At 33.4% G+C, this 26,925-nt stretch overlaps 1 protein-coding gene across 2 annotated transcripts; it reads right to left on the bottom strand.

The window, feature by feature from the left end:
• Positions 1-25,216, bottom strand: LOC124360742 (vacuolar protein sorting-associated protein 33A). Of its 2 annotated transcripts, XM_046814602.1 has the most exons (13): positions 24,880-25,213; positions 20,285-20,478; positions 19,309-19,390; positions 17,098-17,202; positions 14,723-15,011; positions 12,582-12,702; positions 7,702-7,862; positions 6,991-7,145; positions 6,615-6,767; positions 5,479-5,716; positions 2,757-2,885; positions 839-921; positions 1-142 (listed from the first exon to the last, which is right to left on the bottom strand). In XM_046814602.1, the coding sequence occupies exons 1-13, from the start codon at positions 24,979-24,981 to the stop codon at positions 137-139; spliced, it is 1,818 nt and encodes a 605-aa protein (XP_046670558.1). In that variant the 5' UTR covers positions 24,982-25,213; the 3' UTR covers positions 1-136. The 2 variants fall into 2 exon arrangements, with proteins under 2 accessions (XP_046670558.1, XP_046670559.1); XM_046814603.1 differs by lacking the exons at positions 1-142; positions 839-921; positions 2,757-2,885; positions 5,479-5,716 and adding an exon at positions 5,749-5,989 and having other exon boundaries at positions 24,880-25,216.
• Positions 25,217-26,925: the final 1,709 nt, after the last annotated feature.

Genomic DNA, 26,925 nt, shown 5'->3' with positions numbered 1-26,925 from the left:
TTTAACAGAAATTATAAGCATATTATATTTATTAGTATTTACAATTATAAACATATTTAATTAGATGACTATAATAAAGTATAAAAGTTCAATAAGCCTTTGGTATATCAGCTTCATCACAGTCGGAGGTAAAAAGCTAAACCTGAAAAATAAGAACAGAATTGTAACTATAAAACAAACATGTATAAATTAAATAAACAGCTCTTATTATTTATACATAAAACAACAAGAAGAAAAATAATAGTGTATTCATTTAGTTTACGCATGATCTTTTTAACTTTAATTTTTGAGATTATAAAATAAAAATATATAATTGATGCCATTTTAGAATTACAATTAAAAACGTTGTATAACACATGAATAATTGGAATAATTATTTATAACATATTCCAGATTAAAGAAGCATTAAAACGAAGACTCACTGTAAAAACAGCTTAACCAGAATACAATAATTGTATTGTATAAACAATTATTGTTTCTCTTTTGACGGTTAGAAAGAATACATGAACATTGTTGCTAATTAGTTAGTAAAGCTTTAATTTTTACTGCCTCTCTAAAGCATAATTTAAATAGAACATTTTAAAATTTGGAAACACTTTGGACATAAATGCAGTGTTATTTTTATTTTTGTATTAATTTTTTGTTGTGTGCATGAAGTCTCAAAACAGCATTATACTGTAATTTGCAACCACAGCAAAAATTTAATTACATAGTTATACAACCCTTATTTAAAATATTCAACAAACAAAATAAGATCTCCTATATATGAACAAAGAGAAGACAAGTGGAATATTAAAACAAGTCATAGGATGGGGTTTGAGAGGGCAGTAATACTGACCTGAGGCATAGGTTCCATTAAAGACTCAATGAAGGAGTTGCCGTTTATCAGTTTTGTTGTTGCTATCAAGAACTCCACATTTGCTGGAACACCCAATGATAATATTTTAGACATTATATTTGTCAAGTAGGAAACAGAGTTATTAATTATTCATTTTCCTAAGTAATTGTTTTCTAAGCACAGTATTTTCATTTGATATAAAAAGCTATGGGGTTCTGGAATCTTGTATTGCATCTTGGATCTGTTGTATTTTTGCTCAAGGTCTTCAAAACAAGTATTTGTACAATTTTCTAATGCATAATATGTGTGTGTTTTTATTACAGTTTAACATTAAAACTAATTTAGTAATAATTGTTTCATTGTCGTATATTTAAAAAAATGTTTATAAACTTTCAAATATTTTAGAACAATTAAAAGCAAATACGTAATTTTATACGTAAACCAAATTTTGGATCAAGCATCATATTTGAAATTTTTACCCTTGTACAACAGGTGACAACCTTCTGCAGAACTACAGTACCAGAAATAAGTTTTTAATTTTAACAACTGCAGAATGTAAGTTGAACAATTTATTTATTTCATATGAATAACATATAATTTTGATGCATCATATACCTGCATTCATCAAGACTATTGTGAATAACTAAGTACTGATTTACTGATTGCTATCATTTTTAAGTCTTTACAATCAGAAAAAAATGGTGAAATAAATGTGTATGCGTATTTTTTATAGTGGATAAACAATCATTTGCTCTAATTGACATCAACATCTCACATGTTGCTTTAGAAAATCTTTTTGTCAGCTATATTTCTGAACTAATAAATAGATTGGTTACACACAATTTGGTAGTATTATAGCTAACAAAATACAATACCATAGACAACTTGAAATTTCAACACCAAACTGTCTTTGCCAATTTAATCTAAACCTCAATGTGGCTATTGCATCTTATTCCCAAAAGGAGTCCATGGCCAGCTGCTGAAAGTAAAAAAATTACTATACACTTTAATTAACTCTGTTGCTTTAATCCTTTTGTCACTATGGATAATACAATATGAGTTGCAGTCTATAATAGAATACATTTAACCACATTGACTTAATTTATTTATTGGCATAGCAAAACGATTATCACATGCAAAACGATTATGTTACCAAACATTTAACCCTTTTAGGACCACCCGTACGATTTTATTGCCGGTCCTAACCGAGAAGGAATGGCCAAGAAATCTACTGCTGGTGGACTTTTAACATTTTTTTTAATATATATATTCATGATTTACAAGTCACAACCATATTATTTTTGTATTCTATATGTATATATTTGACTAGATTATAAAGCTCCTTATCCCTTCACTTATTTATTTCATCTGAAAGGTAGTCTTATATTCCTTCAGCTATGTTTTCACCTTTATTTTCTCTAAGTAGGCTATAATTTTTTGTCTGTAATCATGATAAAAACTATGTTTTAGCAAATATACCTAATTGGTTTATGTATTCACAGTGTATTTATTTGAAATACTAGAGCTTCATAATTTTGTACATTTATTTATGCAAAATTACTTATAAAATTACAATATAACATTTCCCATGGTAAAATATTTTTTAATTTAATAGTTTTTTCCTATAAATCTTAAATTTTAAGAGATAAAATTTCTATTACCTAAATATATATAAACTTTTCAGTAAATATATTATAGGTAAAAAAATGTATACCTAAAACCAGAGCTTTGGAATAAATAATTATATAGATATAATTATTTTCTCAAAAGCATACCAAATCGCACATTTTCCATGTACACAGTTTTTGGAACATGGGTCAAAGTAGAAAAAAAGATTTTTCACATATAAAATTTTGGCCTCGTCCTAAAAGGTGTAACAATGGTCTGCTCACAAAGATTACAGTGAAAATGCACTCACAGTCTGGTTGCTGAGAAAGGAAACGTAGAGCAGATATCTCAGCGAAGGTACAGCCGCCAAGGAAGAACACCAGGATTACCTTGGAACCTGTATCACTGGCCGTGGAATGTTTACTGTCTATAGACCCACCTGTACACACAACACATTTGTACAGCGTTTAAACTGTAACTGCGTTTACCGCATTTGTATAATGGACCAAAAAAAATACAACACAATTTTGACCTAACAGTTTTAAAAATTACTACAAACACACAATGTAACTAATGTTAAAGTGCTCTGTAAAATTAATTTTTCCATCATAACCTCTGAGAATACATGGTATGTTCAGAAAAATACTAAATAAATTTAGTTGAAAATATTCTGTACCTTTAATGTTTTAGCTGAAAATTTGACAATTAATTGTTTCCTATTATTATTTGGCAAACAGTAAACATTAAATATGTTTGAATTATATTTGAATTTACTCTTGTTCAATATTATGCAAACAAAGTTTACTGCACATCAAATCAAATCAAAATGTTTATTGTTCAAAGATATATGCATGCATAGAACATAGTCATCAAATACTCGTAGTTTTAATTATATTATATCAGGACTATGAATAAATTAGCCTATATTGTACGAGTATATGTTCAAATACAATGACTTAGAATATTAATTGTTAAGTGGCATAAAAATTGAGTTAATAAAACTAAGTAATTATCAATTGAGCATTACTTAATAGCCCAGACTTAGGAGTTCCATTCAACAGCTGGTCCACAAAATAAAATGAATGTTTATCAAGTACTGCTTTTAATTCTTTTTAAAAGATGCCTTAGTTGAAGAAGTCTTCAAACTATGAGGCAGAGTATTGGATATATTAGAACCAACATATGACATGAAACTTTTGAAGATGTTGATGTGGTGATGTGGAATGATGGATGCAACTCCATTTATGGCAGAATACTTAAGGAAATATTGTAGATTTTTGGATGTAAACATTGAGATAGAAAATATAAACAGTGAAGGCAAAATCAAAAGGTTTACAATAGTGAACTCTGCCCAACAACTGTCACAACTACACAGGTCACAAATCACTCTAACAGCTTTTTTTGTAGTTAAAAAACTCTCCCAACAGAGTTAAGATAATTGAAATCGGTCCATGTAAAAAAGGGCTTCAGTCATAAGAGAAACTCATTTTGAGAAAACTAAAAAAAAACTATCTGAAAGTTTAAGAAAGTTTTTATAGAATGTTATTGGAAAAAAATACATTTTATTTGTGTTATAGTTCCTTACAATTGAACACTTTTTTGGAATTTTTTAGTTTTATTTTTCTTGGTGAAAAAAAATTGTTTTCTTTGCTTGACTTAAGTCCTTTTTGCATGGAAGCAATTTTATTTTTCTAATATATTTTTAAAAAAAGTTTGTTATTGTTTAAAATATGTCAGAGTTGTTTGAGGTAAGGTTACTTTAAAATTATTAATATAACATTAATTCTCTTTCATCAACTAAGTTTTATTTAACATGATATTATAAAATATGGAAATTTACAGGAATACTCGTTAGTTGTAGTTTTAAAACTTCATCTTGGTCTTCAACACTATGAATATCTACTGTAGGCCACTCAAATATTTCTGAGTAAAACTCATCATACTGTTGTGGAATATATGGTTTGAGTTTTGAAATGTCTTCGATTTTGGTTTTCTTGATGGGAACTTTTCCTTCGGGATATGCCAACGATGTTGGAAGAGCAGGTATGTCGTTGGAATCATAAGCCAATCTGAACGTGTGTTTGATTAAACTATCAATAAAGTGAGAGGCCATTACTGTTCCAGGTAGGCTGTTATCATAATGAGAATGCATAAAAGAGCTGATTCCAAACTGGACCTTTTCGTTTTTAGGAATAGCCTGACTTCGTGTTTCTTCAGAGATGCATGACTTTTTGTAAAAACGGGGCCACCAGTCTTTTATGTTCAGTATTTCTTCTGTTTGAACCTCTTTTACCATAAACTTCCCTGGCTTGCTGCTTGCAATGATAAGAGTTCTGATTTCTTCAACTGAATATAGCCTATCGTGTTTTTTAAGTTCACGCTTAATCGTAGTCATGTTCCTCATCTCTCAACTTAGCCACCTTTTTCACATTTCTTTTCCAATTTGAGGGAGTTGCGGTTCTTTCCCTACCATTATGTTGATTCTTTAAAGGAAGACTACCATCTTCTATCATTTCAGTATCCATTATGTTACAATGATGATAAATTGCAATCTGTGACCATCTAACCTCAACAAACAAAATCACTTATGGATAAACAAAACAGCTGGATAAATTGCTTATTTGGTGTAATTGGTAGGTGTGCCAACCTAAACAGTACTGGACATAAAATATAAGAATGAAGAAATTATGAAGAAAAAACTCATTGGATTCCATGCAAAAAGGGCTTCAGTAACTGACTCAAGTCCTTTTTGCAGGGAACTGTAAATTTTCTACTATGTTCTAATGTATTCTGAGCATTTGACTGAAGTCCTTTTTACATGTATAGATGTATAGATGAACACACATCTGAACAAACCATTTTCATCACTAACTCATTTTGGGCAAAATCATAACTGAAGCCCTTTTTGCATGGACCGATTCAATTCCCCAAATGGTCATCCCATAGGTCAGAAAAGGGAAAAAATATCTAAAACAAACCAAAGTGTTTTCCTGGATAAAAATGTGGACAATTATATGGAGGCATCGACTCACGTCTGGTTGGCTGACCGGGAATAGTCTGGGTTTCTTCAAAGGACGGTCCGGGTAGCAATGGCAGCACATCGGCCAGTCCTCGCCAGCCACCTGCACGTGCCAGGTGCTGGGCCAGCCGTGCAGAGAGTGGAGCGTACACACTGTGCACATAGCTCACGTCGGTGGGTGCTACCTCACTGCCATCTTCCACTGTCAGCCTCAGTAGCTTGCGTACCACTGGATACACTCTCTGTCTTTCCTGCAACAGTATATCTGAGCATGTATCTTATTGCATTCTCCAATTGTCGCCTCAGTAGCTTGCGTACCACTGGATACACTCTCTGTCTTTCCTGCAACAGTATATCTGAACATGTATCTCACTGCATCCTCCACTGTGAGCCACAGTAGCTTGCACACTACTGGATACACTATCTATCTTCCCTGCAACATTATATCTAAGCATGTATCTCATTGCATCCTCCACTGTCGGCCTCAGTAGCTTGCGTACCACTGGATACACTCTCTGTCTTTCCTGCAACAGTAGATCTGAGTATGTATCTCATAACATCCTCCAATGTCAGCTTCAGTAGCTTGCTCATTACTGGATATACAATCTCTCTTTCCTTCAACAGTAGATCTGAGCATGCCATCCTCCAATGTCAGCTTCAGTAGCTTGCACATTACTGGATACACTCTCACACTTTCTTGTAACAGTAGATCTAAGAAAATATCTCACTGCATCCTCTACATCCTCAGCATCAATGGTTTGCACTTCAACGGGTAAACTCTACCTATTCCTTAGACTATAGTTATGCACAGAGTACTTTTAAGCAGAGTAACAGGGAAAATCTGTACAATTTGAGGTGGTCAGTACACATAAAAAGTGCTCTGGTAAAGAAAAAGCCTGTGATTTCTATAAGTCAGACCTGAAGTCCAAAACCTCAACTGCATTCACCAAGACTCCTAACTATAGTTCCTTTACACTAGAGGTATTGTGATTTCCCTAGCTCATCCATTCCTGAGATTGCCAATATAGCATACACTTATTTCCCAATAATGCTCATGTTTAGAAATGAACACCAATTTAAAATATCCTTAAAAATATATATCAAAATGTCTTTGAAGAAAATCGTGATTTCTTGCTATCCAGTAGTCACCTGAACTTTGAGGAGTCCAGCTTTCTCCAGGTTGATGAGAGTCAGCAGATGATGGAAGCCATAGGCCTGCACTATCTCTCGCTTGTAGTAGTCCAAAACCTTGGGCTTGAGTCCACTATTGGTGGCAGACTGCATGCAGATTAGTCTCAGCACCTGCAACACATTATATTTCAGAACCTTTAAAAAATATGTAATTTCTATACTTATGAAAACATAATCTTCATCATGTAGGTACTTTTTTTAATATTTATAGATATTACTGTATTCGTACTCTTCTTAATATCAATAATTTTCCAACAAATGCCTCCAACACTGAAACAACAACTCAGCACAAGTGTTTATCCATCCTTATAGAACTCGGATTACAAATGCTTACCTTGACTAGAGGTTCCTTGTGCGCGATACAGTCCTCAATATATGGCTGAACCTTGTCAGTATCCACACACAGCATCATCTCTTGTTGACAATCCAGGAAGTCCATGAACTGGTCTGTATCGGTCACTTCCTTGATCATCTCTGCTATCGTTGTATCTGTGGACATTATTATTACGATATCATGAGGAAAATATAGAAGTCTCCATGAGCAAACTAAAAACTTGGTCAGGATGGCATGATTCTTAGTAATGTCTAATACAACTCGAAGTCTATTTGTGACAAAACAATTCATCAGAATAATAAAAAAGAACATCAGTTCAAAAGAAAGATGTTTTCATAACTACCACATTACATTAACACGTTCACGACAATGGCTTATTTCCAGACTTTTTTATTTGCCGTTGAATTTTTCAGTAATAATGGCAAAAAACCGTAATGGTAAAAATCATTTTTTTTATATTAAACGAGAAATGTATAACGTTACATTAAACGAGACTTAGTATAACGAGAAATGTATGTAGGCTTATTTCAGTATGTTTTTTCAATGTTTTTGCGTGTACCCCAAGTGATACCTACAAATTTAATTTGATTAAATATGATTCTACAGATGTTCCTTGTTTACGTAACATATTGATTCTTTTGAATAGTAAATATCGAAACAAGTTTTGTATAAGTCAGTGACAAACACTAATTGTTTCTGCCACATACATACGTGTAGCAAGGGACTTCTTGGTGGCCAGCATATGTGGCAGTCTTGCTACAAACTGCTTCATCTCCTGTATTGTCTTCTCTCCGCGACGTTCCTCCAACTGAGACGAGATCAGCTTGGCCTTCCTGCTCAAAGCAGCTCCCACGCCGTTGAAGTTCTTGTCCCTGCACAGAGCAATATATAGTATGCTATAGTAAGTTTCTATGTAAATTCCAGTTTTGACTCACATATCAGTCTAGCTTTAGAAATTGTCCACAAAAACACAACTTTGTATTGTGAAATTAATTTACACGTCATCTGAAGAATTACTTTATTCTCTCAGAATGAGATAGGTAGGCAAACATGTTTTCACCACCTTTATTTGGTAACTCACCAGGCAAAATTAGCTCTCACCAATGGCTCTCTAATGCTTTGGCATAGTCCTGGGACTGGCACGTCAATCTCTCTTAGTGGTGTATTGTTCTAGGTATCTCACACTTTGCCTCATCTTTATTTTCTTACATAAACATTACCCAAATTATACTGCATACAATTTCAATCAGAAATGTTCTAGGAACATTTCTCTTTAAGTTAATAAACCTATGTCTATATTAAATGTAGTCACTGCACTCTTGGAAACATAAAAGATTTCAAAAAAGTGAATTTTTAGTTTTTAGTTTGTACAAGAGTTACGAGGGCTGCTATTTATATTTGTGGCCTAAGAATGAAAACACAAGCATTTAAAGACAAAATCTATTTTATCTATTTTTTAAATCTATTGTCAAAATATTCTCCATGAAGATCAATACACTTTACCATGCGTTGGAACCAATTTTCAAAGCACTTTTTCCACTCCGATTTAAGTACTTCTAAAACATTTGTTTTGAATACAGAAACTGCTTCTTCAGGTGTAGAAAACCGTTGTCCACGTTTTTTCTTGATGTTCGGAAACAAAAAGAAATCATCAGGTGCCAAATCAGGGCTGTACGGCGGATGACCCATCAATTCAATGTTTTGCCTTGTCAAAAACTCCATTGTTTCAGCCGATCGGTGGCAGCTCGCATTGTCGTGATGCAGAATAATGATGCGTCTTTTCTTTGACTTTTCCCGAAGTTTCTCAATGACTTCTGGCAAACAAATAGTGGTGTACCATTCCGAATTAACCGTCTTACGTTGCTCTAATGCCACAGTCGCCACATGACCGGTTATGCCGAAGAAACAGGCAACCATTTGCTTTGATGTGCTTCTTCCACGAACAACTTTGGTTGGATTTGGCTCTTCTTGAAAGACCCATACGGTAGATTGCTGTTTTGTTTCAGGATCATATGAGTATATCCATGATTCGTCACCTGTGCAGATATTATAAACTGCTTTTGATGCACCTTGAGCGAATTTCTGCAACATTTTCTTGCACCAATCAACACGAGCATCCTTTTGCGCGTTTGTTAGGTTATGCGGTATCCAACGTGAACAAACCTTTTTCACATGCAAATGTTCATGCAAGATATTATTGATGCTTGTCATACTAATGCCTAAAGAAGCCTCAATCTCGCGATATGTTACATGACGATCATGTTTTATCAGGTCATGCACAGCATCGATGTTTTCTGACACAACAACCGTTGTTGGACGACCTTCACGGGATTCGTCCTTGAGTGATTGTCGGCCACGATTGAATTCGTTATACCAGTTTTTAATGGTGCTGTAAGAAGGTGCTTCATTACCATATAAGGAATTAAGTTCATCTAAGCACTGTTGTCGTGTCAGGCCACGTCGAAAATTATGAAAAATTATTGCACAAAAATGTTCACGAGTTAATTCTATTTTCTCCTAAGATCACTTTTTCAACGTGCTATCACTAACACTAACAACAATAAAATGACAAAATGTTTTCGTTGAGGTTATGTTTAACACTTAGAGTGCTAAACCCGTAATTTTACGGAACAGCGAAACTTCCGAAGAATGCTAATCCCGTAGTTTTACGTGGTTGTCATTTCAATTGATATTATATTACATTGTCCGTATTTAAACGGGTTTTGCCTACTCTACAATGTTATTTGGGTTTTTAGTAACACAATTAACCGCTAGAAAGCGTCAGATGTATTGAATGAGCTTAATGACAAAGCGACTTCGGTCGCATTGTTTACGTGCCGCTTACATTGTTTCGTTGCAGCCGGCAGTCGATGTCGCAATCATGGCTTATCGCAGCTTGAACGACGGTTGCGATCAGTGATGTATTAGATGAAGATAGTTTTATTGGTGTTGATAGTATTTTTGACGATTCTGACATCGATCCTGATTTCATGGAAGAAGATGAGACACATATTTCAGGTAAGAATAAGTCTATATAAACATCAGTCTAAAATTTTGGTTATGTTATTGTTTTCGTGAATCAAACTATAATTTGTATTAAAATAAATTAACTTTATTCAACTAATACCCTATTCATATGAATAAAATGAAAATATACTCATATTTTACACGGTATATTATTATGTTACAGATGCTGAAAACAGTACTGACGGCGAAAGTGATGCCGACACATCAACATGTCGGCATAGTTTTTTTGTCAAAAAACTACAAAACATAAAAACATGATTTGTATTATTCAAAGAACAGTTTATATTTGTAAATGGGTCATTGTAAATAATAGTATATATGCTTAGTTTAGTTTTTTAGATAAAAAAACTGTCTCAAAAAATATATTTTTTTTTCAAAAATATATGTTTTTCAAAAAAAGTTTTTATGTGTAGTTTTTTAAAAAAACACTAACAATCTCACGTTAAAATAAAGATGAAAGTAAGCTGAATTAAGGCATGTAAATATTTTTCTTATATCTTAAATACTTTTTTTTTAATAAATTTGTGAAAACCACCAAAAATGCCCAGCATTCTACAGAGTTGCATGTTATTTAGGGCCAGCACTCAAAGTGTTAACAATGTGAAGGTTGCACTGGAAACATCAGCTGGTGCCTAGCAGCAATCAGTGTTGCCAAGGCCAGAAATATAAATAGCAGCCCTCGTATGGCTGGTGGCATAATATTTAATTTTGGCTAAAACTAAAAAGCGTACAAGATATAAAAACTTCATACATTTAACATATTTACAAAAATATAAGTACAATGTGAAGGAAACAGGATTTTTCCGGACATTTGCCATCGCTCAGTGAAACAAAAGGTGTTACTGATTTTGTTGACGATGGCAAATGTCCAGAAAAATCCTGTTTCCTTCACAATCCTTCCATTGTCAAAAATAAACAAAGAATAAGTATGCTAGCGATCGATGTATAAAGGCGCTAGCCGCGCTTCAATCAATAAAACTGTAAGATAAATATTTTATGTAGGCAACATTGTTACTAATATATAAATAAATCATCTATATCTAAATCTAGCCAAATAATTAGATACAATACAAATTCAAAGTAATAGTTATTCAACTCTCCTAAAACATCTGATTAACTATAAGATATTTGACTATTAAATTTTTTCTTATACCTACATTAATGCAAACTATATCTAAGTCGATCTCAAGATATAATGTTTGATTTGTATTATATTTTATATCAAATTTTACTATTCACATGTCCAACATAAAACCTCCAGCTTTTATTATTTTGATGTTAATGTTAAGTTTTAAGTTTGATCACTCAATTTATAAGTTAGATGTTCAATTAACCCTTTGCAGTCGGTCGTCGACTATAGATCGACCGCGGCAGTTTCGCTGAACGCTCGCATGTCGACAATAGGTCGACCGGATAATGTCACTGCTTGTTTGTCCATTTCTAACCTATTGCTGTTCGGTATTTGAGTTATTTGGTACTTTGGACTTCTATTTTGGTTACGTGAATGCTACGTCGATCTTTATTCACGATATAGGAGGCATTGGAAGTGAAAATAGAAGACCAATACAACTGACGTCTGCACTTGCGCCGTGTTTACAAATATGGCTGGTCCAAGTACAAATTTTACTGACGATGACGAAATATTAGATGAATTAGATGATTGTGATAGTATTTTCAGTGAAATTAGTATCCAAAATGAAAAACAAATTATTGAAGAAGACCGTGATAGTGATTGTTAGTTGAATCATGAAAATTCTTCTGAAAACATTGTGGTAAATGACGGTAACCTAGTCGCCGGTAACCTAGACGACGAAAGTGATGTGTTTAGATTGGAAACTAGGTAATGATGGGGAAGAATTTGATCAATTCGTGGATAATGTGATAGAAGTAGGACAAGGAGATGCAAATAATACTGTTAGGCCTAGGCTACAAACTAGTAGACTAAGAGGAAGAGCTAGACATGTTACCCAAAGTAGGCCTAGGGCTGGACTAAGGCAAAATTATAATATATATATAATGTATTATATATAATATCATATAATGAATAACATGTATCTGATGAGATCCTAGTGCCTTTTCACCTGTATTCATGTAATTTTGGTTTATTACATCTTATAAAAAAATAAAAATTATGTTTTTATATTTTTATACTTCTTTTTTATATTTTTTAAATGTTACTTAAAGTTATAAAAAAAATACTATAAAATAATGTAAACATTCTTTTTAGGTTATTGACATTGATATATAAAGAGAAAAAAATAAAAAAGTTGCAGAAAAAGGGATTTAAAACTTGCATTTGTGTATTGTCAAAGAACTGTAAACTAACAGAAATTAAATACGACCTGAGGACAGTCGAAACAATTTTTATTGAGACCTCAAAGGGTTAATAATTAACATTTCAGAAAAAAAGTTGTAACTGAAATTAATATTTGGCATATTCTCTATCCTAAGGAATATCAAAATGTGCTTTACATTTCAAAAAATATTAAAGACACTTCTTAAAACGAAATGTGATATGGTCATGTTTGAACAAGGAAGTGGTCATACAAACAGCAGCTACAGACCTTATTTCAGCATAAAGCTGATCTCCAGAGTTGAGTATGATTATCTTCTTGTTCTGGATCATATCGGACGCTGCCTCCTCGTCCGCTTGAGTGAACCGGTGAGCTGGTACATGCACAGTATCTGCAGCGGATCGCATAAACCGTTAATATCACTCCCTGAAAACTTTTCCTTAAATCTGCCAATCTATCAATGTGGAACACAGTAAAAGCGACATATCTCAGAACCATTTCTTCTTCCAGATATTCATATCCCCATCAACCAATTAATTCCTTCCAAATAAAAGTAGTTCTACAAGCTTGAATTGAATTTTCAAAGATAAGGTTGTTGCATACTGTGCTTTTAATACTAATGCATTTTTTCACTGACGAGACATAAATAAAATGTGTATTTCCTCAAATGATATTATTTTTTATTTATCGCATGGGAATACAGTTGGAGGTGACACTTTTAGGCTGTTGGAGATAAAATATTTATTTATTACATTTTTTCCAACTCCACGAACAAAAGTCACTAACAGCTTGGTGACGTATTTTTTTTAACTACAACAATGTCTAATTAAATCAAGTTTCTCTTCTAAATAATAAGCCTGTAGGGATAATAATTTTGTCTTATAAACATTTTAACTTAATATTAACGGTTTTAAATACTTTTATCATAAGTATAAGTATAATCATAAGTATGACCATAATAATTATCATAAAATTTGTACGATACATTATAGTGTCAGCTGACTATCAAACATGTAGAGCATGTCAACGAATATAAAAGATTGATTTATTGTATTCAAATCAGCTGTAATGTCATAGATTATTAAAACATTGGCCAGCTACCAACTTACACCACACCACCACTTAAAGTATAAATATAAACCACACACCTTTCGCTAACTATCGGAGAAATTCGCTAACTGGAATCCCACTGAGGATTTTTATAAATGTTGATTTTTGTTTCAATCTCTTTATTAAATTATCACCATCACTTTAATCTGCAAAACCAAAGTAAGCAGTAACCCACAAATGACATAAACGAAGTTGACAATAAGTATAAAGCACTCTGACAGTCATGAACTTAGAAAAGAAAAATCAAACTACAAATGAGTGGTATCCACACTAAAGACCCAATAGACATAACAGAACATTTCATCTTCTTTACAACAATAGTAGAAAGCATCAGATAACAGCATCAATCCCAATCCAAATAACGAGAGTACAATTCCAATAACATTAATAAATTTCAGTTTCAAACAATAACCAGGAGAGAAGTACAAAGAGCAATAAAAAGTCATAAATTTATTTTTTGGGTATAAACACCATATCTGCCAAGCTCACAAATCGGCTCTGAGTTTGAGTTTTTAGCCAGTGTCCAAACAACTTGTTAAACATCTTTAACATATTGTTGCTTTAATTATAATAACATTATTTAAGTTAACAGATGATTTTTCATCCAAAACAGTTAATTATAAATTACCAATGCAAACAACTTTGACATTATATTTTATTATATAAAACACCAGGGCCTTGTTGCCTCGTGGTTGTTGTCTGGTGGTTTTAACGCTCAAACGAGCAGGCCGTGTTAAATTAACAAAACCTGTTCAATTAAAACTGCATTTTAACATTTTAAATAGTGATTAAAAAATTACATGCTAAATAAACGATATTAAAAGTTCCATAACGAGAACAATGCCGATTTATTTGAACAGCCCTTCAAGAATAAAACTTAAGATGGTAATTTATCATGAACATTTTTTCAAATCACTCTAAAATTTCATAACAATACATTTGTACTTATTTTGTATGAATATTTGGTATTAACCAGTTCACAAGTTTCGGAGATATGAATTTTCAAAGTTGGAGTTTGGTTGAAAAGATTTAAAAACTCTTTTTTCGTTTTTACTGAAATGAAAAACTGAAAGTTTGTAAACAATTTACTTTATTTGTCTAAACACAGAAATAAACAAGCTAAACATTGATATAACTCCTGTTATTTTAGCTCTACTCGTTAGTTTTTCTTTAATGTTCAAACTCGGAAATATCTATACTTTTTGATCCGACAGTAGTTATGGTATTTAATTGATTGATGACCCCCAAGCAGGTCTTAATAAATCTTAACAACAAATAGATGAAGAACAGATGTTACTGACTGTTAATGATGCCGAAGATTTCATCGATGAGGCCCTCATACGTGAGTTGGGTGGTGAGGGGGGAGAGTGGGTCCACTGCACGATCCAGCAGTAGCAGCTGGTCGATGTGTGACAGCGGAGGAGCGGGGGTTGTGACCGCCAGAGAGAGTCGCGTCATCAGCTGCCACACCTGCTGTGCTGCTGCGCCAACACCACACACGCGTGGGATGACACCGTACAGTCGTTGCAGTGTCATCACAGCTTGTGCCGCCTGGTACAACGCACTCGGATCACTCTCCAGCTGGTACTCCTGTATACATTAGAGAAAATAAGCAAAATTATTGATTAAACCTAACATCGATCATGCATAAAAAAAGGCACATAGCTCGATATCAATATAGTAAACTTTTACAGCGTCCACATAAACCATTTTAAAACCCTTGACTGCCACCCGTGTTAACATGTTCCAAACAGCTACTTCACAACACAAAGGCTGACAGATGTAAAATGATGTACATACATTGGACTCTAGTAGTGTTAATCTGAACTGTTACAAATTCACAGTAGTGCTGTTTAATTGCTACTACACTCTGACAGTCAGTTAAGGAACTATCACAAAAGCATATGGTGAAGTTTTACCTGGACGTTAGAAAAAAACATTATTGTTTTCTAGTGTTTTCCAATTGTGTTTTGCCCTGTTGCTACTAAAAAATGTTTCCATTCGAATTGTGGTTCAGTCAGTATGGCAGAAATTAGTTGTAATTATAACAAGGGCGTTTTATTAATTTTAGACTTGTCTGTATGCGTTGTTGTTGTGAGTTAGATATTCAGCAGTGAAACTTTTCTGAAAATGGTGGTGATCGAGATGGGAACTCAATTTATCGACCACGACCTAACGTGACAAATCAAGAGATTTTGATGATAATTTGGTAAATGAAGATATCGCTACAGTTGATCATAGTAGACGAGAAACACGCTACACTTGCACTGACTGTACAGTAGCTCTGAGCATGGCAAATAAATCCAGCAGTAGCTTGCAACAACATCGTTGAAAACTCAACAATTAAAAGGTTAAGAGGATGAATGTAGAAACCCAAAAGACGTGAGGCCTGTAATCCATGAAATTTACATACATTCCTTTTTCTTGTATCCAATAATATGTTCTAATTTGATTCAGTAACCATCTGTACTTTTTTCCTTACCCTTGGTTTACTTAAAAAAAATTCATAAGCAATAAATGGTTTAAGTTACAACATAGTAACTTTACATTGTTATTAATTTTATTATGCAAGACAACTCACATGTCATATATGCCCCACATAAATAAAAACTTAATTTATTCCAAGAGTAGTCCATCTGAAAGAAATACAATTTTGAACAATAATTTTTCATATACTTTAATACTAGACTTCAAAAGCTAAATATTCTTATATTACAAAAATGAAAGGAGTAAAGTTACTCAATTATTTTTTTATGTTAACGGTAGCAGGTCCGCGGTGTTCATAGTAATCGATCGTGCATCTTATCTGCTACAACATTTATCATTGACGAGTTCAAGTTGTCAGTTTGTGCTCAGCTTCAGTTGCATAAACATGGCCGCCTCTATTGATTCTCCCGCCAAATGTGAATTAAGGAGTTTTTTGTATCCTGCAAGCAGAAGGGAATAGTGCAACAGAAATCCATCACAGAATGTGCCGTGTTTACGCAGAAAACATTATAAGTGATGGTGTCATACGTGAGTGATGTAGAAAGCCAAAGATATTAACTTGAATTTGACATTCGGTCATCTTTTGACGTAATTTTGACGCACAACACCACAACTCATACTGTTTTCTCCATAAACACAGCACATTCTTCGATAGATTTCTGCTGGATTCACATTTGGTGGGAGAATAAATACAGGCGGCCATGTTTATGCAACAGCAGCTCAGCGCAAACTAGTAACTTGAACTCGGCAGTGGGGAAGATGTGCGATCGACTGGTGCCCACACCATTTGACCGCGCAAACCTACCACGTGTTTGACCTTCATGGCGTGAGATTGGAGGTTGAAAGAAAAACCACCCTTGTACTTGCAAATGCTGGAAATTGGTTACTTAAAAAAACAAAAGTAGCCATCACCAACAAATGATTTGAAAAAAATACAAACAAAATTAATGCAATTGAAACAGAGGAATTTTTGTTTATTAAATGTTCAATCACCCAATGTTTTAACTGAATTGTTTAGTATAGAATGAATCACATTTATTCAGAAGAAGAGCACCAAAATACGATAAAGATTCAGCAACAGCTTTAACTTCTCACATACTAGCCTCTTTTACCAGGTCCTTTAATTCAATAATTTAAGCTGGTATAGGTTTATTCTATCTGCTACAGAGATTTTTAAAAGTAAACTTACTTTAAAAGCATATTGCAGTTCCATGGACATGAGGTCACTGTCAAATGGGAAAATATCACAAGGCAACTCCTCTATGAAGGTCAAATTGCCAAACACACCTTTGTTCTGAAAAAATACATCCATTGGTAAAATATATATTTTTTATTATTAAATAGAGCATACTTATATGGGTTGGAAGTTGATTGTCTTAGTATATTATATTATGGCTGAATCCATTTTGAGTATCACTTTGATCAATCTCAGATAGTAAAAAGAAACTAGTTTCAAAGTTTACGCATATACAACCACTTAATTGCATGTAAATCTTTTTGTACAGCAAAATTATTATTATTATTAAGCTTACATTAGTCAATAAGCTATTTAAAGTTACATTTATTTAAATGAAGGATATATTTTTAGTAATGAAATTAAAACTACAGTGTGCGTTATGAAAGTAATACACATAATTTTATTATTGTGATGAGACAATTTATTGCAACACGCTCGGACTGGTCCGATAATGTAGTGGGGGGTTCTGCCCTTCCAAACGCATCCAGTCTTAATTTGCTCCAAGCAGTAAGAAGGGTAGGATGTGTCTTCGCATGAATTATGTTTTTTTTTATTGTGTCACGGCTTGATAAAGCGCTCGCTGGAACTGTGGTATGCGATCAAGTTTTAAGTGCAGTTTGGGAAGAATGCAATGGAAACATATCAAATGCTTCAGGAGGCTTTGAGGAGAAATGCATTTAAGATCTCAATGCAGAAGGTGGCACACAAGATCATCTCTCAAACCCAAAAAAAGGTGCGCAAGAGCATATCTCGCAACTAAACAATGCTGATTGTCTTCTTTGACATCCGAGGAATAGTCAATTTTGAGTTTGTACTATAAGGACAAACAGTCAGCACAGCCTGTTACCTAAGAGGTGCTCAAGGGGCTGAAATACTGGGCCGCTTGTATCAGGCTTGAAATCAAAAACGTCTTAAAACTTCAACACAACAACTCTCCTAGCCACAGGGTCTTCATCGTTACCCACTACATAACCCAGACCAAGACCCACATGGTGCCCCTGCCTCTCTAAAGTCCTGGCTTGGATCCGTATGAATTTTGTTTGTTCCCCTGATTGAAGAGAGAGCTGAAGGAAAAAATACTGGGAGTCGGTGGAGAACATCCAAGTTCACGTTACAAGGTTCTTGAGAGGAATTCCAGGGTGCTTCCCAGGTATAGCAGAATCGTCTCTCATGTAATGATGCGAGAGGAGACTATTTTTAAGAATTTTAACCATGTATAACAATCAGATGAATAAATATATTTTTCTCAGGTGTGCATTACTTTCATAACCCTGTATATTGAGACAAAAATCCAGATTAGAACAAAAATGAACATGAAGTTAACAATTAAAGCAACTATTTCATAACTTGATTGAACTAAAATAAAACCAGTCTTGCCCGATTAGTACCTTAAGTACTGACTTGAATGTTTTTTACCACGACATGCCATGTATGTTATTTACAGTGACAAAAACCATTATATTTTGTCAGACATGTAATGACTCTCATTATTACACTAGTGATATATTGAGTTATATCAAAAGTGACAATTACATAATGCTTTTGTGTACAATCCTCAAGCTGATCAATCATCTGGCCAGAGTTTGTATTTATTTCCCCACATGAAAAATATAGGTGAATAAAATATCAAAACCTTAGAGACAATATCAAAAGTCAATACAATTACTACCACAGTTTCTCTGGATCAGGTTAATTAATTATAAGTTATAAAGTGGGTAGTCATGAAACTATATCAGCCGATATTATTGTAGTCAAGTAGGCATCTATCTTTTGATTTTTATCTAAATAACATCTTCCTACAACATATTTAAGAATAACTAAATATCTATTTTGTACACATAAAGGAGTTATGGTGGGAAGGCGTGATTCAATTTGAATGTTGAGTTTAGCATGTTAGTGCAGCATCTAGAATATGGCGCTGTCACAGACTTGACTCATGTAATCTGGAGTCGTGATCGTCTGAAGAGATCCAAAAAATTAATAACAATGTAATGTACGAGTATAGAATCTCTTCAGACGAAGATGACTCCATTTTATAAGAGTCAAGTCTTACAGTGTAAGACAGTGCTCGTAAAAGGAAGGTGACACAACACTCAAATCTATTTTGTGCTTGTATTTTATCAATCCTTATCCTAACAATCTATACCAAAAGTTTTAACTCACCTTGAGCCTTTTCTCACAGAGTAAACTTTTCCTTGGTGCAAATATTATGTGGAACTCTCTCCTCACTTTGCTTCGCTCTTCACTGAAAAATGTAAATGAAAATAATATGTTGTTATTAATTTAACTCTTTTTAATCAATTGAGTGATTTAACCTTGAAGAGTGATTTTTCTAATTCTTCTACTAGACAAGAAAAACATGAATGCATATTAGAGGCTCAATTAGCCTTCAAAACCGATTCTTTTAATTTTCCCACTAGATAAGAAACGGATAAGTGCAATATTAGAGGTTTCATTAACCTTAAAGAGTGATTTTTCTAATTATTCTACTAGACAAGAAACACATGAGTGCATATTAGGGGCTCAATTAGCCTTCAAAACCGATTCTTTTAATTTTCCCACTAGATAAGAAACAGATGAGTGCAATATTAGAGGTTTCATTAATCTTAAAGAGTGATTCTTCTAATTCTTCTACTAAACAAGAAACACATAAGTGCAATATTGGAGCCTTTATTAGCTTTGAAGAGCAATTCTTCTAATTATCCTACTAGACATGAAACACAAGTGCAATATTAAAAGGCTTGATTAGCCAATTTTTAATGTTAAGCAGTATATTTTTACTCTCATAGTTCTCATATACATGCTGTTGTATGAAGTAAAGTAATTTAAAGTGATCAGACAATTTTTTAATGGCGCTATCAATCATGGGTGTTGTGTTTGTGGGTACCGTGCTGTGAACAAAACTCTATTCCACATTGTGTCTAATTAAACCAGTTATCCGTTATTAACCATATTTGTTTTCTTTTTGTCTTGATACATTTACATGGCAAATGAGTATGAAAGAATAATGTGATATTAAAAATATAGATATCATTTGATACCATAGCTGCGTGGTGGAGGACTGTTCGGGTAATGTTGGATGGACCAAGTTACTCAATGAGGAGAACAAGAGAAGAGAGTAGCAAACCGTTTTACTCACCCATGGATGTTCTCCGCTATTATGTCCATGAGGCGCAGGACTGGACGGGTGATGAAGATAACATTTCTCGCCTCTGAAGAAGGCAGACGACCAGATCTCAGGATAAAGGCATTAGTGATACCGTGAGCTTGAAGATCTGTTGATTTTGCCACAAGTCCAATAGGTCCATTCAGCTCATCATCCAGCACTATTACCTAAGTATGCAAATTCATTAAAAGAATCTTCGGTACTTTGGGATTATACCGACCACACCAGTATGAAGAACACAAAAATAGAAATTTATAGAAACAAACATGATAGAACGAAAAAACAACTCTTCAATTACAAAATTACAAACTTACAAGCATTTCCAGGTATTGTGATCGGTATTGTTGTCGCTGTTATCTTATCTTTCTCGAGAATCCTGATTACGGCAGGCCGCGCGGCATCACGTGATTTGCACGGTACATCATTGCCTTTCCATTACAATTCAATTTATATTTCTGATTAGCCCCTCTAGAATTTGATATTTTACTGATAGGTACTATCTCGAGGGATGTTTTTCTTTCGTCGACATCAGCGCGGGGCAGCACCGAAGGTGCTGCCGAAGCCCGCGCTGATGGCCGGAGGCACTCGCATTTTGGGTGGCGGAATGTGATCAAGAATAAAAACAAGTTTTGAGTGTTTTTTTAATAAAAAGTTTAGTTTGGTAAATGTTTGTTTTTGTTGAATTTTTGTGTTTGGAGAAATGTAGAGGTAAAACACGGAAGTACAACAAAGCGATGCACCAGCTGAACGGGCGGCGAGACTCTGCAATCACGTTATCTACTAGACGCTCGACTTTGACCTCTGTCTGAGGATGGGGAGGTGTTTGCGATAAGACAATTCCTGTTTTATATTGACGAAATATTGTTCTACGCTAATCTAGTAATCAGTAGAAACGAAATGTGAAATAACGATTCATGTCTGGGTGTGGTCGGTATAATCCCAAAGTACCGAATCTTCTTTTTAATATTTATTTTGTTTGCTTCCATAGTCTGATGAAAAGTTCACTAAGACAATAACCTGAGGAAACCTATATTACACTTAAACCTAATTTTTTGTGTGGCTTCTGGAATGATGGGATATTCAGAATCTGGGTAAAGTAAGGATGTGGGGATTGAGACCACCTCATGCCAACTCATCATGGTGCATCCATGATAGTGGTTATTATCCCCGTAAGGTCTACGTGAAAGAAGGACAGGATAGTTTGCTTCAGTCTCTACTATAAAGCAGCCTACACCACAATTCCTTGGTGGCTGATGCATCTCAATCCTCATCTACACTCCGCACTGAACACTCTTTGCCAATTTTAAATATATAGAAAATTACAGATCTATCTCACCATCTGGAGCAATATAAACAAATTATGAACTACTGATGGATATACACATATATATACTTGCTCCTATCCCAGTAACTCATCTCCACATCTATAAATAATTAAATCCTTTGCTAGTCCTCAGAAGTCTCACTTGACTGTCCAAATGAGAGAACAATAGTTTCTGCTGTATCATGTTTATATTTTACCAGATAAGTTAAAACTCATCCGAAATAGAACATATAGGATAGCCCACAGACATATTAGACTACCTGGTATGAAGACTAAATAGTAGGCTACTTGCATAGGTACATATTAGGGCCTACTTCTAAATGAAGGATGTTACCAGATGGAAACTAACCTACACATTCAAATGTTTCAGTAAGAAAAAACAGTAGCATGTTTAATTTCTAAAATTCTTTATGGGCTAGAATGTGTTAGAAATACTGGTATTATCCGGAGGCCATTATTTTCGGAAGTTTTTCTAACCAGGAACCTAAAATACTACATTATTAAAAATAACAGACTTTATTTGACTTACTGTAAAAATTATATTTCATTATGACGATCGGTCCTTGTTTTCCGTCTTCCAAAAGGAAGCGATGTTGATGAGAAGGCCTCTCTCCCTATCTACAATTTGTTATTAAGCTGTACAGTACTAGTAGATAAATCCATAAGTACGTATGTAGAAAAGAGCTTACTATCCTAACCAAGAGAGATTTTCTCCCTTTAGATGAAAATGTATTTCTTTATTCTTTTTAAGCATTTCTTCACCTTTATTTCATTAGTACTTATTGATGATAAATATGAAATTAATGCCCAGAGTGACAAAAAACGAATTTCGTGTTATTAACGTATTGCTATTGTCACCATAAACAGAACAATATAAGGTTTCAAGGGGTAAAAATGATGAATAACAGAGTTATAGAACATAAGAAGTGGAACGACTTTCCTCGTGCAGAGTAATATTTCTTTGTTCTTACATCTGTGCTGGGCATCACATGGTCTTCCTATCACTGTGAGTCAACCTTGAATTGACTGCTAATGACACCAGCCATTTGCCATATTTCGATACGTAAAATAACAATAATGCTGAAAAAATGTGATTTTATGCAAATTAAAGACGTTTCTGTTTTAGACATTTTGAGGAAAAAATTTCATATCAGCCTGATACAAGTGCCTTCAGCCATCATCAGCGTTGGATCTGCCAGCACTTTTGGTGCAGCACCACCGGAATTGTGACAGACTACATCTCTTCAGATAGTACCTATCACTAAAGGATCAAATTCTAGAGGTCTGATCATAAATGCCTCCAGTCATTACTGATAGCTAGGAAATGCAACTTGAAAAAGCAAACAAATATTGTACATTCACCTAACCATAACATCCTACTATTTTACAAGAAAAGTAGTTCCACTTTTAATGTTCTAAAATTCATATTTGTTATTTTCATCCCTAAAACCTTATACTGTTTTGTGTAGGAGAATGATTGCAATGAATTGGTTAAAAATGCGAATCTCATGACTGGTGTGGATAAAAGTAAATTTGAAATTAATGTAAACAAATTTAACCAAACTTTCTACAAACAAATAGTTTGTGTAAAAAAAACATAAGTTTAATAAATAAGCAAAACTAACGTACCCAAAACTTCCTAATTTCGGATGTGCGTACAACCTACTAAAAACTACTTGGTAACTACTGGTCACACAAAAATATCTTTTCTTGATTTAAAAATTACACACAATAACACGACACACTCATATTGTTACTATGAAAAATACACAATCAATTAAAAAGGAATAACTTAATTTCTCAATAGTTTAACTGTTCACGTAATCCACAATAAAACACATAAAAAACTTTAAAAACTAATTGAAGGTATTAGAGGTAATGCGCCACAGTAGAATAATGGATGCCATGGTTATCCAGAAGCCAGTGAAGGCAACGAGACAGTTGTTGGTGCTATACTAAGCTGTTCTGAACACAGATGAGCTATCAGGTGCAGATAATGGTGAAAATCATAGATAACAAGAAGCACATTACACAAATATCAGTGTTTTAGCACCAAAACTTTTTAATCTGTTACCGCAGCATATAAAGAGTCAATATTCAATTTATATTTTTCTCAAACAGCTTAAAAAGTGGCTATTGTCTATGAAGGATATTGAAGAAGTACTTTTTAAAATTAATGTTTAAAATGAGATTGTTTCCTTTCCTTGTAATCTGTTTCCAATAATGCTAATAATGCATCATCTAATTATGTTCTAGTTATTTTCATTATGTTCTCCATGTTTGTTTGTTTAATTTTTTACATATAGGCTTAGTTGATTATTTTATGTATAGTAGATTATTTTATGTCTAGTTAAGATTTTTGTATTAATTTAGTTTTTCACGAACTTCACTCAGATTAAAAATAAATAAGTTTTGCTAAGAATATTACTGTACTGTTTGTAAAGCTGCTAGTTTTATGTTAATTTTATGATATTTATAACTCCAAACAGGCTTTGCCTTGGAGATTTTTCTCTTTATTTCTCATAGTAATGTATAGTGTAATAGTAGTTGTAGTTGCATATGTATATATTGTTTATGTGTAAGTAAATGTAATGTTTTTTTGGTTAGTCTGTATAATATTATAAAATCGTATCTGTCTTTTTTTTATTTGTGAGAAATAAAGTTTCTTTCTTTCTTTCTTATATAACCACAAAATGACCCTTTTCAATTATTACAAAACAATGATTTGTGAGAATTTAAAAAAAGACGGTGAATATGAGATTGAAAGTTATTGGCGTTTGGTCAGAGGAGTTGAGGAATGGAATACCGACACTCTCTAGCAGGCAATCTTTAAGATTTTTGTACTTCAGGGAAGTCCACCTTTCTGGGGATAATCCTTTCCGAACCTCCATTTCAAAAAAGAGGTTGCACACTGCTATCTGGTCTGATATGTAGGCCAAGACTAAATTTGGTTTTGTTATTTTTTAATGTTATACCTATTGTTAATTTTTGTATTGTAATGTATTACTATTCTTGTTAATGTATTATAATTCTTTTATCGTATGATTATTATATAATATCAAAGTAGGAAAAAAATGTATATATGAAATGGTTTGATAACAATCCTTAAAACAGTTCAAAATAGCGTAAAACAAGATTATCCTACAACAAGAGGCTGGGCTAAATAAAAAAACATTGTCTAAATAGGTATAAAAACCAGAGACACCACTTATCATTTAAGTCCATATGTTTGTTATCAATATACCTTATTTCCATCACATTTGTCAACTAGTGTCAGCAATTCACTTCTAATCCATTCTTGAAGTAGAGCTATATTTGCTTTTCCTCCAGACAGATGATTTGTCATGTTCAGTTACACTCTATAAACTAACCTAAAAAGGGGTCTAAAAACTGTTTTTGATAGTGAAGCAACAAATTATTTATCTCAAAATAACTGCACAAGTTGTAAACTTTATAAATTCGTATTATTGTACCACAAGAAAAGAAATAAAACAATTTCTTCATACACAACTAATCAAAGGAAACAAAACAACGATATCAATACAGATACGAACAAGATACAATTTTTATTTTTGAATAAATAAATAGGCAATATCAATATGTTGAATGTCGTTTTCTTGACACTAATTTTTTTCTATTTGCATACACGCAGGCTTTGACGATTTATCATTATGTTTCACTGTTCTCTATATTGCAGAGAAACTTTAAAACTTTTTAATTTTAACTGACTATTTTCATTATTGTTAGATCAATAAAGTAATTTACGTTACATTAATTTTTTTTTCATTAAATTTAAGTTAGTTTAAATTATTGCCTTATTTTAAATGCACTTATTTTTGTTCTTTTAAATTAGTAATAGATTAGAATTTATCTAGGGATGATTCTGTAGGACTGCAGAGTGTTCAAATTCAATTGTATAAACCGGACTGCCAATTTCATGTGCACAATATACTCACTTTAAAACTTAAAATAAACTGCAATCACTCACAATATGTTAAACAATACCTCCTTGCTATATTAAGATATACAATTTTTATTGCTGTAATGGTTATAAATTTAGAACATTGTATGTAAATAAAAACTTTGCATGATTAACAGCTTATTTATAAATTCGGGAATCAGTGGTACAATATTATTTGTTTTATGGAAAATAGAACAGAAGCGTCATTAGCTGAGCGTCAGCGAAGCCTATGACTAAGAGGATGCAAGATTTAATTTCTGTCTGTTTTTCCTCACGATTTTCTAAAATACTAAATGACTTTTAATTCTGTAAAAAGCTTCATTTCTATATTATGCAACACTTAAACCGATGATAGTGCTTGTCACTCTATAGGATTTGGCTGATGGGCGTTAGCAAATAGTTTTACTCTGGCCTTAAGGGCAATTATGATGGTAAAGGAAGAGTAATTTAATAATATATAAACAAACTAGTACAACTATATGAAATTTCAACATGTGGCCTTTATTAACAAAATAAAATAATAAGAAATCGAAAATCTTGTATTAGGATTTGGTGACAAGATTTGATTTTAGCGCACTATTGTGGTGTAGTAACCTCTCGAACTCTCAGGAACCTTGATTTTTAGACACTCTATTATGAAACAAAAACTTAACGAACAAAAAATGGCGAATGTATCTTGTGGCAAGAAATTTCAAGAACTATTTCATATGTAGACATTAAATGTTTGCGTGAAACTTCACTTCTACATACAAAAATGAGAGTTCTATGATGACGCATGCCCAACTGTGGAATTTGGCTGAGGGTCGTTGAAGCCTAGGCTGACACAGTTATTTCTCTTCTCTCCACCGGGGTATGTATACACCTCTTTTGACGTGACAACGTCTTAAATTAGGTTGCGGCTCGGAGTCACTCATGAAAAAAGTGTAACGCCCGGTAACGTTACGATGCCCGTCCAGTTGGTCCGCCGCACGGGATCCGCACGGGATAAAGCAGATAACTGTGGGTCCGCCGCACGGGATAAAGCAGATAACTATGTTTATTCGTGAAAAATGTGGAGTGCTTAGATTCGTCATTTACAACAACTACAACAATAAAGGTAAATGATTGTACACTGATATTTCATTATCGTAAACTATGATTGATTGATTAATTGTTAGATTGACACAAAAGTTGAGAAACTGAGTTTATAGGTTATGTCATACTATTGACAAATGTTGATAGTGTTAAGTAAATTATTAGTTTAAATCACTCTGCAATCAATCGTAATTCAGTCGATTGAGAAGAAACAGCGCGTATTGCTAGTCAAAACATTTAAAATAACAAATTATA

Source organism: Homalodisca vitripennis, chromosome 4 (assembly GCF_021130785.1).
Source record: "Homalodisca vitripennis isolate AUS2020 chromosome 4, UT_GWSS_2.1, whole genome shotgun sequence".
In the NCBI taxonomy this organism is placed as follows: Eukaryota; Metazoa; Arthropoda; class Insecta; order Hemiptera; family Cicadellidae; genus Homalodisca; species Homalodisca vitripennis.
This window is presented reverse-complemented; position numbering and strand designations above follow the sequence as displayed.